This window comes from Orycteropus afer, unplaced genomic scaffold (assembly GCF_000298275.1).
Source record: "Orycteropus afer afer isolate SDZICR_OR568_19922 unplaced genomic scaffold, OryAfe1.0 scaffold00297, whole genome shotgun sequence".
Classification (NCBI taxonomy): Eukaryota; Metazoa; Chordata; class Mammalia; order Tubulidentata; family Orycteropodidae; genus Orycteropus; species Orycteropus afer.
Window position 1 is genome coordinate 3,015,739 of NW_006921884.1, and position 12,936 is coordinate 3,028,674.

Here is a 12,936-nt window from a genome sequence, read left to right on the forward strand (position 1 = left end):
TTCCGAGGCAGTATCACTACAGAAGTAGGTTGCCCAATCTTCCTTCCGAGAAGTAGCTGGTGGGTTTGAACCACCAGCCTTCTGGTTAGCAGTCAAGTGCTTTAGACCCTATGCCACCAGAGCTCCCAACTATATTATATATACATATATAACCATCTATTATTTGCTATATTAACTTTTGTCATGTACGCTATACACCCCCAAGCCAACAAGCAATTCACCATGCTTTTTCCTCAGTGACAACAATTCCATGCCTTTGCTTATGTGGATTCCTATCTTCCCAATCTCAGTATGTCGAAATATTATTCATTCTTCATGGTTGTAGTCTAATGACATTTACTCCACAAATTTCTCTGATGACTTCAAGTAGAAGTCATCTCCGCTTTCAGTGTATCTCTTCTTCTATGACACTTATTGCTCCCTACCTTGTATTTTAGTACATGTATTAACTCTCATATTATAAAGTAACTTCTTTCAGGATAAAATTTATTCCTCATTCATTCTGCCATCTTTCACAGTAACCAGAAGGCATTGAAACCAAAGAAGACAGGAAGAAATAAAAGGAAGAAGTGAAAAGGAATAAAAATAAAAAAGGGAGGAGGAGGACAAAAAAAAAGGTGGGCAGCTAGAGTGAGACCTAGAAACACAGTGATTGAGATTTATGGAGAGACACAAACTGAGTATCTGTCCAATGGGGGGGAGGGCTTGAGAGGGGAGAAAAAAATGATAGATTCAAAGTCAGAGACAAACAGAGATTCACCAAGGGAAGAAAAGACAGATAAAAAGAATAATGGGTTGGTGGAGAGGGAGAAGCCAACAGAGAAAGAATGAGTGGAGGGATGTTGGAGGGAATAGAGAGATTAGAATGAAAGAGATAGTGGTGAAAAAGACAGACAGACATGGGCAAAAAGGGAAAGAGTTACTCAGGCAGTGACAGAAGGCACAGACTTCAACAGGTATCCAAACTAACACTAACAGACAGGAGGTAGGGAAAGAGAAAGGAAAGAACAAAGAGGGAGAAAAGGAGATTGGAGGAAGGAGGGATGTGAGTTATGGGGGAAAGACTTAGTACTAAGAGAATATTAAAATATTAAGTGCTATAAATTAACCAGCCACTCCTCGGAAGGAAGATGGGGCAATCTACTTCCGTAGTGATACTGCCTCAGAAACCCAAGGAGGGGTTGCTATGAGTTGGGTCTGACTCGACAGCACATAACAACTACAACAACAACATAAATTAATGCTTGTTCTGAAAGTAAGGAAAACTTTCATATAAAAGTGATTCAGCTAAGTTGTGAAAACTACAAAGGATTTGAGTAAGTATCCTTTATACTTACAAAGTGCATGCCATGAATAAACAAAATGGAAGATTCAACAAGGCATGATAAACTAGAAAAGGTGAATCATACAGCTAATCAGGAGATTTTGGTCAAGGGAAGTAGTGGAGGATTCAGTAAAAATTATGTTTTTCAAAGGGGACAGAAATTATTTTGCACAAAAATATCATTCATTTTATAAAAAGTTTACTCAACTCTTCTTATAAAAGGTGAATTATTTTTTTTTTTTCCACAAAATAATTTCTGCCTGTTCCTCTTGCTCCCAGCAAAGGAGCTGTTACTGCTATTGGATGCCACTGAGTTGATTCCGACTCACAAAGACTCTACAGGACATAGGAGAACTGCCTTCATAGGATTTCCAAGGCTGTAATCTTTACTGAAGCAGATTGCCCTTTCTCCCACAGAGTGGTTGGTGGGTTTGAACCACCATCAATTTGATTCTGTGGTAGTTAAATTTGTATGTCAACTTGGCTGGGCCTGGTTGAGTGGCTGGGCAGCTGGTGGTACTTACTCCCCATGATGAGACTGGCAATCAACTCCATGCTGGAATCTACCACAAGCACCTTTGGGATGTGGTCTGCTTCCTGTATATAAGGAGAAGCCTTGGGGATAGTCTCTAGCTTATGGCACAGTTGGACCCTGCACATAGTCATGTTGTTGTTCAGCACCCTGCCATGCTCTGCCAACCTTGGAACTTACAACAGACTTGAATTAATGGCCTTCCATATGGTTTGGTAACATCAGCACTGTGCCTTTTTATTTGTCAACCTTGGGCCAGTAGCTGCCTGAGTGAAGAGATGCCTCTAGCTTCAGTGGGCCAGGGAGCAAGAGGCAGAAATAAAACCCAAGGTCAAGGGGTTTTCACACACCCTCTAGAGCCTGGCACTTGGAATTTGGACTTCTAGCCTCCCAAACTGTGAGAGAATAAACTCCTATTTGTTAAAGTCATCCCACTTGTGGTATACTCCTTGTCAGAATGGCACTAGGTAACCAGAACAGAATATGGTACCGAGAGACTGGGGTGCTGCTCTGACAGATCCCTAAAATCTGGAAACAGGGGTGCAGTGTGTCCTTAACCCAAGCCCCTGGCAGAGAGACCCCGGAATATGGCATGAGAGACAGCAGGAGCACAGCCAAGAGACGGGCATGAGAGACAGCAGGAGCAGAGCCCAGAAACCAGCATTAAACAGCAACAGGCTTACCAGCCCACAAAGGATAAAGCCCAGTGCCACTGGGTAGACGGCTTCCTGGTAGAGTGGGTTACCTTCGGGAGTTAACTGGTAATGAAGACCAGCACGAAACGGAGTAGCAGGTTGGCCAGCCCATGGAGCAAGAAAGATGAGTGTTTTTAGGGCAGAAAGATTTCCTGTGGAGTGGGTTGCCTTTGGCATTAATTGGCAGAAGTGAAGAGACCAAAGAAATGGACGCAGAGCTGACGCAGCCTGAAAGAGCAGGACCATGGCCTCTGAGGGTGGAACGACCACAACCCCCTAGGTTTCAAAGAGCCAGGCCTTCACCAACTTGGGTCTGGAGTGTGGGGCTGGTCATTCATGTGGGCCAGTGCAATGGAACCATAGGTGCCGCCCAAGAGTGAGGGGGCAGGGCTGCCATGTCCAAGAGGGAGAAGAACAGGGTCCACCAGGCCAAGGACATGAGGTTGCCACTCAGGATCTAAGGGATTAGAGCCACCCAGTGAAGGAGATCTGTACAGATGCTAAGAAGACAAGGAGTGGAATTGTGGTAGTTATGTTTGTGTGTCAACTTGGCTGGGCCTGGTTGAGTGGCTGGACAGCCAGTGGTAGTTATTCCCCATGATGAGACTGGCAATCAACTCCACGGTAGGATCTACCACAAGCAGCTGAGTAGCTGCCTTTAGGATATGGTCTGCTTCCTGTATATAAGGAGAAGCCTTGGAGATAGTCTCTAGCTATGGCATGCTTGGACACTGCATGTAGCCGTGTTGTTGTTCAGTAGCCTGACATGCTGTGCCAACCTTGGGACTAAAATTCTTATACACATTTATTAATTCATTTACAAACAATAACCCCATTACACATTAATATAAATTTTTTAGATACCTATAAAATTATAGGTATAATGAATTAATGGCCTGCCATGTGGTTTGCTAACATCGGAACTGTATCTTTTTATTTGTCAATCTTGGGCTTGTTAGCCTCAGCACCCAGTAGCTGCCTAAGTGAAGAGATGCCTCTAGCTTCAGTGGGCTGGGGAGCAAGAGGCAGAGCTGAAGCCCAAGTTCAAGGGGTTTTCACACACCTCCTAGAGCCTGGCACTTGGAACTCGGACTTCTAGCCCAAACTGTGAGAGAATAAACTCCTGTTTGTTAAGGCCATCTCATTTGTGGTATATTTCTGTCAGAGCAACACTAGGTAACCAGAACTGGTTCACAGCCGAGGACTTAACCACTGTGGCACCAGGGATTCTCATGTAGAGTAGCTGTATCATATAAATCATTTTTAACTTAGTAAATTCTCATTTGCCATCAAGTTGATTCTGAGTCCTGGCGACCCATGCGTGTCAGAGTAAGTAACTGTGCTCCATAGGGTTTTCAATGGCTGATTTCAGAAGTAGATTTCCAGGCCTGTCTTCCAAAATCTCTCTTGGTAGACTAGAACCTTTCATTTAGCAGCCAAGCATGATAATCATTTGTACCACCCAGGGACTCTAATAAATCTAGAGGAAAGTAATACCTAAGGATAGAGACTATTACAAATACTCATATTAGAAGTGATCTGAATATGTATAAAGAATTAAAAATCATTCTTTAAAGAAATAATATTTGTAAAATAAGTCTGACAGTACCAAGGGTTAGAGGGTTAAACAATACTTATGACCTAGCAATTCAATTTCTACTTGTATTTCTTAGAGAAGTAATTTCCAAACAGTAGACTACCCAATTAGTGGATTAAGGAATCAATTTGTTGGGTTATTGGCAGCACTTAAAAGAAAAAAAAAATAGAAAATATCAGACTATATCACTATATACACATAGTTTAGAAATGATAGTATTGTCTGAAACCTGTTTGTACACACTGTGTGTACAAACCTAGTCACAATAAATTTCTTACTGGGGGTCACAGTAATAGGAAATTTGAAAAACATATAGTCTAGAAAAACTTTTGCCCATGAGCACTTGAGTGAAAATGAATGAAACAAAGCCACCTGTAACAATAAAAGAAAATTTTAGAAACAAAAGCTTTGACAAGAGAAAAATTAAGTAAGAGAATGACAATTTGACGTCATCTTTATAAAATTTAAAATGGGCAAAATTAGACAAATTACTATTTAGGAATACATTTTTTAATTTTTCCTAAGAGCAGGGAAAGATGAACACAAAATTCTGAATGGTGATTATCTTTGGGGTGAAGCTCAGTGGGAGATGGATGGGGAAAATCACAGAGATAGCACATTCATAATTTGGGTAGTAGAGTTAGTAGAGTCACAGTTCTTCTCTTCTAACACTTCGTAGAATGTATGTTACATAAATGTCTTGGATATACTTAACCCTTTATTTTAAACGGTGTATTTAAATGAAAACAAGAAGTGATTGAGGCCTGAAATAGGATGAGTGATATAGCTATAACAAAGGAAAACAGCCAGTGAGCATTAATTTTATTCTCTGTGATTTCACTCATTAACTCTTAGCTTCAAAATATTATATATATATATATATATATATATATACACACACACACACAAACACACATACACACACACGTGTGTGTATCACGACATTTACCATTTCTAGCTTAAACAGTGATAGTTAAGAAAAGTTTAAAAACCTGGCTGACTTTATACAACTAATAATTACTACAAATTAGGATTCAAAGGCAAGACTTTCTTGTCTCCAAAGTCCATGTTCTATTAATTACTCACATAAATGGACTGGTAACTGGATGTAAATGTTTAGTCATAAATGTTTAAAAGCTCATAGACCTGAGAGATTACCTACTCCAACCTCTTTTTATTTTGTGGATAGAAAATTCAGAGAGTAGGCTATAAACACCCTATGACTTTCTAAAGCAATTCTCAACCTTTTTGGTCTGAGGACACTTTACAATCTTAAAAACTACTGAAGCACCCAAAGATCTTTTGTTTATGTGGATTATAAGTTTCAATATTTACTGTATTACAGATACTAAAACTAAAATTCTTATAAACATTTATTAATTCATTTACAAACAACAACCCCATTACACATTAATATAAATTTTTTAGATACCTATAAAAAAAAAGTGAAAAGTGCCATTATATCACATTGTTCAAATCTTTTCAAAGGCTTAATAGAAGACAGTAGTATCTCATATCTATGTCTACATCTAATTTATGGTATTATATTGTTTTGATTGAAGTGTATGAAGAAAATCCACCCTCACATAAATATGTAGTTGGAAATGAAGACCTTGGAGACCCCCTAAAAAGATCGTCTGGACCACCCCCCCCAGAGGTCTTCAGACTACACTTTAAGAACCACTGTTCTAAAATTTATTCTAGTCATCATTCTTAAGGACTTGAGCAAACTAAGGCGTATATAGAAGCAACGAATTGAGAGAAAAATCTAGTTCTCACTGAGCTGAGCATCAGCACAAACTAATAGAGATTAGACTCAGGGTAGCAACATTTTTATAAAGGGACCAATAGTAAGTATTTTAGGCTTTGCAAACCGTACAATATCTCAACTCCCTTCTTCTAGAGCAAAACCATTTACAGTCAATACATAAATGAATGGGTATAGATGTATTCCAATAAAACTTTATTTACAAAAACAGGAGAGGCCAGATATGGCTCTCAGTCAACAGTCTGCCAAACACTACCTTAGACTCAATGTATTATCCCTAGAAAAGTGTGAGTAAAGCCATTTTATAAAATCAGATTTACTCTTCTTTTTCAGCAGATTGTATTCCAACATAATTCTGGAGGGTGATTCTTCCAACCTGGAGTCCATAGGTGACACAAGTCCATTCAGCTGCTAACTAAAAGGTCAGCAGTTCAAGTCCACTCATAGGTACCTCAGAAGAAAGGCTTGACAATCTGATTCTGAACAATCAGCCACTGAAAACTCTATGACATGCATGGGGTCTCCATGAGTCACAAGTAATTCAATGGCAACTACTTTGGTTTCTTCCACTCTAAAACATCCTTATTACTTTTGTTGTTGTTGTTCTTATGTGCCCGTGAGTCAACTCTAACTCATAACAACCAATAAGACAGAGTAGAACTGCCCCATAGGGTTTCCTAGGCTATCCTTTACAGGAGCAGATCACCAGATCTTTTTACCCATGGAGGAGCTAGTGGTTTCAAACCCCTAACCTTTCAGTTAGCAGTCAAGTGTTTAACTACAGCATTACCAGGACTCTTTAAGATAGCCTTTTAAACCTTTGCAACAATAGCACACCTTCCTCTCACTGAGAAAACAGGAGGCAAAATTAATAACTCTCAAATAATAAAAAGCTATGCAAAGAAAGCACCTACCTATATCTTTAAATAGCCACATACTTTCAATAGAATGGCAATATATCCCAGAATAACCACTTTGACAGTCAACAAAATAAAACATTCAAAGTATACCAAATTTATCATTTTTATTCTTTCTTTTTTCTAGTAAATTAAAGAAAAAGAAAAGTTTACATGAAAGTTACATTTTATTAATTTTGAGTAAGGAAAGTGTTTTATATAAAAAAGAATTAAGACTATAATTGAAACAACATTTTACTACATTCAAGTTAGTGGCAGGGGCAAGGAATAATAGACCAAGCAATTGAGAAAAAACAAAAACCCACTGCCATCAAGTCGATTCCAACTCATAGCAAACCCCACTGGGTTTCCAAGGCAGTAAATCTTTATGGAAGTAGTTGCCCAGTCTCCAAAATAGTGGTAATGGTACCATTCTTTAAACTTTTTGTATATGAAGACTATTTCAAAAAAAATTTTAACAAAATCTATATACATGGAACTTTCGAACTTACATTGGCTTTACTCAAAAAAAAAAAAAAAAAAATCAAACTAGTATATTCCTCCAAACCAATTTTTAAATTGGTTATAACATGAGCAAAGGACAAACATGAGCAAGACTTTTCTGTTTATTCAACTACCTTACATCATTAAAGAATTTCTCATCTTTGAATGTAGTACGCCACCTTGTGTTCAAAAGCTCTCTGGAAGATTCACAGAAACATGTCTGTAAACAATGTGAAAATCTTAATTCTTTTATGCTGTAGAATAAGGTTTCACTTTATTAATTCAAGTACACATAAAACTGACATTTGCAAACATCATTTTGAGTTTGAAGAAGATGCAAACACTCAGTATTTCTTTTCAGTGTCTCCTTTATTCATTTGTTCATTTCACCTCACTTTCACAAAATAACCTCTTTTACGTTGGTTTTTAATACAGGGATTTTTTTTTTTTAATGAAGAAAATCTACATAATAGACATTTAAAATGCTAAAATATACCTTCATAAAGAAACTTACCTTTGAATGTGTGATTGATAACGTGTCAACCCATACACGCCAGCCACCCCACTCATATTTGACTGCATGGTAAAGTAGGATTCTGAATATGGCATATACCATTTCTGTTATCTTCTGTTCATCTGAGTTCTTAGGATTAAAATAGCAGAGAGAAAGCATCCATTCTTGCCATACAGAGCACTGTAGCAAGCTCCTGAAAATCACAAGAAGGTGCCAAATTATTTTAAAAAAGAAGAAAGGTCATTTGAAAAGATTCTAAAAAGAAAATGTTTAAATCAAAATAAATGACAAAAACAAAGTATATTTATGCATTCAAAAGAAACAATGTGGTACTGAAAATTCTAACTGTATGGGACATTATTTGCATGCCTTTAATGAAATAAGCATGTGGAAAATTCATTTCACAGTATTTTTAAAGTAATTCTCCTTAGAAAAACTGGGCTCCTACAAAAGTAGACCTGAATACTGGAAATAAATCCTTTTGGATTCTGCTTACCTCCTGTTTTCTCTACTGTTATTAAAAAGTTTAATCATGTCAGAAAGAAAGGCTCTGCGAACCTCCATGCTCTCTGGACACTGGGGAGAATTTCGAACCAGGGTCGCAATTACTTTTAGTATCTCTGCAAGACAGTTTATAAATAAGTAAAAACCAAACTACAACAAAAGTTCATGATGGAAGATCACCAATACATTTCAATTTCTTTAGCTTTCCTAACATAATTAAATGTCTACTGAAAACACTGTCTTTAGCATTATAAAAATTATCATCCATATGACAATACATTTATTGGCAAGCACTATAAACAATGGATATTTTTTTATTCCATGTCTTCATTGTGCAAAATAAAGCTAAATTTTAAAAGGTTAAAATAAAGCAAGTCAAATTATAAATGAATTAACCAATGATGAAACTTCTGACAACTCTCCATAGTCTCTGCTACATAGTAAAGATCTAAAAAAGCATACTGCAACCAAAATCTCAGAAAAAGAATAAATTCTCAGTGCTTTTAACATAATTTATGCTACGCACATACCTTTCCTGTATCACAGTGAAATTTAAAAGCTGTCAAGATTTTCTTGTGTAATTTAAAAAGTAAAATTAGAGGCAAAAACCCCAAAGGAAATTAAAAACCTATTCAATCCCCTACCAAAGTCAAACAAAACTGTTATAGCAATGGTCTTAGTATAAAACTGTCTAAATTTACTTAGCTTTTATAAAAAATCCTTTAAAATATATACTTCAATCTAGAACTTTATAGATAAGAAACAAAAGAGAGTTATAACCTTCGATTTAAACTTAAATAATGTATCAAATTTCAACTAAATTGAAAATTTGGGAATTCTAAACCAGGCTTTTGCCAAGGATTGTGGTTATCCCAAAGCAATACTTTATTTTTATAATAGAGAATATGAAGATACTTTGTCATAAAATTAATGGTACAATTTCTAAACTCTTTTGATGACAAATTCAAAATTTCTCTAGCTGAGTAATGCTTACAATGACCATCATCATCATAATGATAATAATAACAACAATAACCACTAAATTTGTAGCCATACTACTGTGAAACACCATTTTAAGAAAGTAAATATTAACTTATTTAATCCTTACATAACGATAGATATTAGTATCCCCTTTTTAGAGATAAGAAAACTAAGACACGAAGAAATTAAGTCATTTACCCAAAGTCACAGAGCTACAAACTAGACACGTAGCAAGGACTCCAACCCAAGCAGCCCATATACTTTAACCACCCTATATAACCAAATAAAACCAACTGCCGTCAAAAGTTGATTCCAACTCATAGCAACCCCACATTACAAAGTAGATCTACTCTATAGGATTTTCTTGGCTGTAATATTCCTGGGGTTTTCTTCCATGGTGCCACTATGTAGGTTCAAACCACCAAATTTTAAGTTAGCAGACAAGCGCCAACCATTTGCGCTACCCAGAAAACCTTCACCTACCATATATATACTGTCTCTTTTCTGAGACGGTATAGTAGGTAGGTAATACATTCAAAAATTCTTACTTCAGTAAGTCATCCTCCTTATAATTTATGTGCGTGGATAACGTATTATCATTATATGGGAGCTCTGGTGGCACAGTACCTAAGGCATTTGACTGCTAACCAGAAGGCTGGTGGTTCAAACCCACCAGCCACTCTTCAGAAGGAAGACTGAGCAATCTACTTCTGAAGAGATACCGCCTCAGAAACCCAAGGAGGGGTCACTATGAGTCAGAGTAAACTCAACAGGAATTGAGTTCGGTTTTGGTTTATCATGTATTATCTCCCTCTCCCCCCTCTCCCTCTCTCTCTCTATATGTATGTATGTATATGTGTGTGTATAGATGCATATATAAATTTCAAGGCTTTCCTCCTTTTCTTACTCTCTAACATGATATGAATCTCACTAAAGGCTGAGAAAAATTTAAACTATAGAGCCATGTGTTTTTAAAACTAGCCCTTAAATTGAGTATGCATACAAACACACCTCACTATATAAAAAGTAATCAAATTCAAAAATTCTATAAACCTGTTATTTTAATGACATGATTTAAACAGGCAAAATGAAAACCTGCACTCTGTACAAATGCTTAAAAGTAACACAGTCAGAGCTTTGCTGAAAATCTTACAAAATATTAATTCAGTTTAATGCATATAATTCATCGAAACCTTTATAAACATTTCCATATAGCCTAAAGTCAAGTGGATATTATATTCAACATAAAACACAAATAAACTAGTACTATATCATTCCCCTTAATAAGAAATGCATCTAATAACTTGTTTCCAACAACATCAACTTTAGGGTTTTCAGAGTGACTTTTTTTTTTCAAGTAGCAAAACAGTTCTTTAAAAGTCTATAAGATACATACGAGGATTCTGTATCTTTACTGAAGAATCTGGATCTGGGTGTTGTTTATGTATCACCTGAGTACAAATCTGTTCTATAAGGATCTACAGAAGACAACAGATTTAATTAGTTTAACCACTGCATTAGTGTTAGCACTATTCTACTTTAGTACAATACTAACCAAAATCTAGTAGACAATCATCAGTATCGTGTTAAATATGTTCTTCAGAATATAAAATTAAGAATTTCTAGATCATAACTCAATTTTACTTATTAAATTAGAAATCACCTATCTAATGTGCAATGTACTAAAACATATATTTCCACATTGTTTAATAATATACAGATTAAAAGATAAAAATGCAGGCAAAGTTCTTTTATATAGTAATCACAAAATTTTAGATCAGAAACTTAATATCAGCTCAATCAACATAGGTGTTTTCATAATAAAACCTTCAAATAAATTAGCAAAATTAAATTCTAAATACATTCCTACCTCAAACAAGACATTATATGTGGTCATTGTTATTAAATTTGTCTGAAGCATGAGTCTTTCAGCTAGCAATGAAAATAATCCATGCCCAAGCATGACTTCAGCTTTTCTCCTACAATTAAGAGGAAAGAAATAATCAAACATAGTACTTTTTTATTCTATAGTATTTTATTTTATTTGGGGGGGGGGGCAGCTTCACAGCTGTGCCCCATACACCAGGTTTACTGGTTGGATAGAGACTTGTAGAACTCCCAAGACTATGGCCCTGAGTCACCCTTCAGGCCTGGAATTGAACTCCCGTCCCATGGCTTAATTCTTGGCCAAATAATAAACAGACGTAGGAACTGAATTACACCAGGGAGAGGCACTCCTTAGAACAATCCACTATGGCAGATCAGAAGAACAGCATTTGCACAGAGAGAACGCTAGGGAGGCAGGAATGCATACATAAGAAAGACACAGAGAAAGGGCAGCCAGGGGGAGGAAGTGGAAGGAGAGCTGTTACACTGCAAGGAATGTAATCAGTGTCACAAAGCAAACTGTGTTTCAAGTGCTGAAAGTAAAACCAAGCTGCTCTGTAAAATTGCACCCAAATCGCAATATAAAGTTAAAAAAAAAAAATTAAAGAAAGGAAATCCTATGGAGAAGTTCTACTTTGCATACATGGGGTCACCATGAGTCAGAATCAACTCAACAGCTGCTAACACCAACGAAAATGGTTAATGATTTTGAACATCTTTTCATGTGCTCATTGCCCATTTGTGGAAAGTCTGTGGTGAACTCTGTATTTTAAAGTCCTTCTCATATATTTTTTTTAATTGTGCTTTAGGTGCAAGTTTACACAGCAGAGTTTGTTTTACATTCAACATTATGTGTTTCACTCCCCATTTACCATCCCCAATCTTAAACCAGTCTCCTCCCCTCCCTGCCCAGTAACCCCCTTCCCCTCATGCCCCTCATAGTTATGTATTCCTGTGTGTCCTGCATTTCCTCCATGTGAAATACTATTCCATAGTAGTTGGAATGATGTTAGATAAAGTAGACACAAAGTTTTTCATAATTATCAATAAATACCAACTCAAATATTCTCCCCAATTTTCTTCCACCTAGAATCAGTGAGGCTAAAAAGTTTAACGAAAGAAATACTAACTACAATAAAAGAACAGCTAAAGGTTTTAAAAAATCACAAGATTTGCTAAGCCATAGTACAGCAGAGAGCTCCCATCAAAATCTTCAGAGCAATTATTTACTAATTTAGTTGCCAATATTCTCCAGCACTCAGTGAGACTTTACTGGGGATAATCTATAGCATAGTAAGTAGTTAAGTAGAAAAGCAATATAAAAGAAAAGATAGAAGAAATCTAAGAGAATTTAAGAGTATGAATATTATAAAGATTGTATATTCAAAAATTTAACTTCTGCATATAAATTTAGAAACTGAAGAATCACAACTTTTAATTCTACTATCTCTGGAGTCAGCAAACTTTTATGCAAAGGGTTCGATGGTAAATATTTTAGGTTTTGTGGACCACATGGTGTCAGTCCCAACTACCCAACTCTGTCACTGTATTGCAGAGGCAGTCATAGACAAATGATTGTGGCAGCATCCCAATAAAACCTTGTAAACCTTGTTTACAAAAACAGGCAGCCATCTGGATTCAAGGATTCAATCCAAGGGCCACAGTTTCCCAACCCCTGCTCTACAGAATTATATATACATACATATATATATATATATATATATATATATACAC

At 36.4% G+C, this 12,936-nt stretch overlaps 1 protein-coding gene across 1 annotated transcript in view; it reads right to left on the reverse strand.

The window, feature by feature from the left end:
* LRBA (LPS responsive beige-like anchor protein) overlaps nt 1-12,936 on the reverse strand; it is a 1,065,192-nt gene that overhangs the window by 815,409 nt on the left and 236,847 nt on the right. Inside the window, 4 exon segments of the mRNA XM_042782393.1 lie at nt 7,831-8,023; nt 8,327-8,450; nt 10,712-10,793; nt 11,186-11,294. Of these exon segments, the coding sequence (XP_042638327.1) occupies nt 7,831-8,023; nt 8,327-8,450; nt 10,712-10,793; nt 11,186-11,294 (508 nt within the window).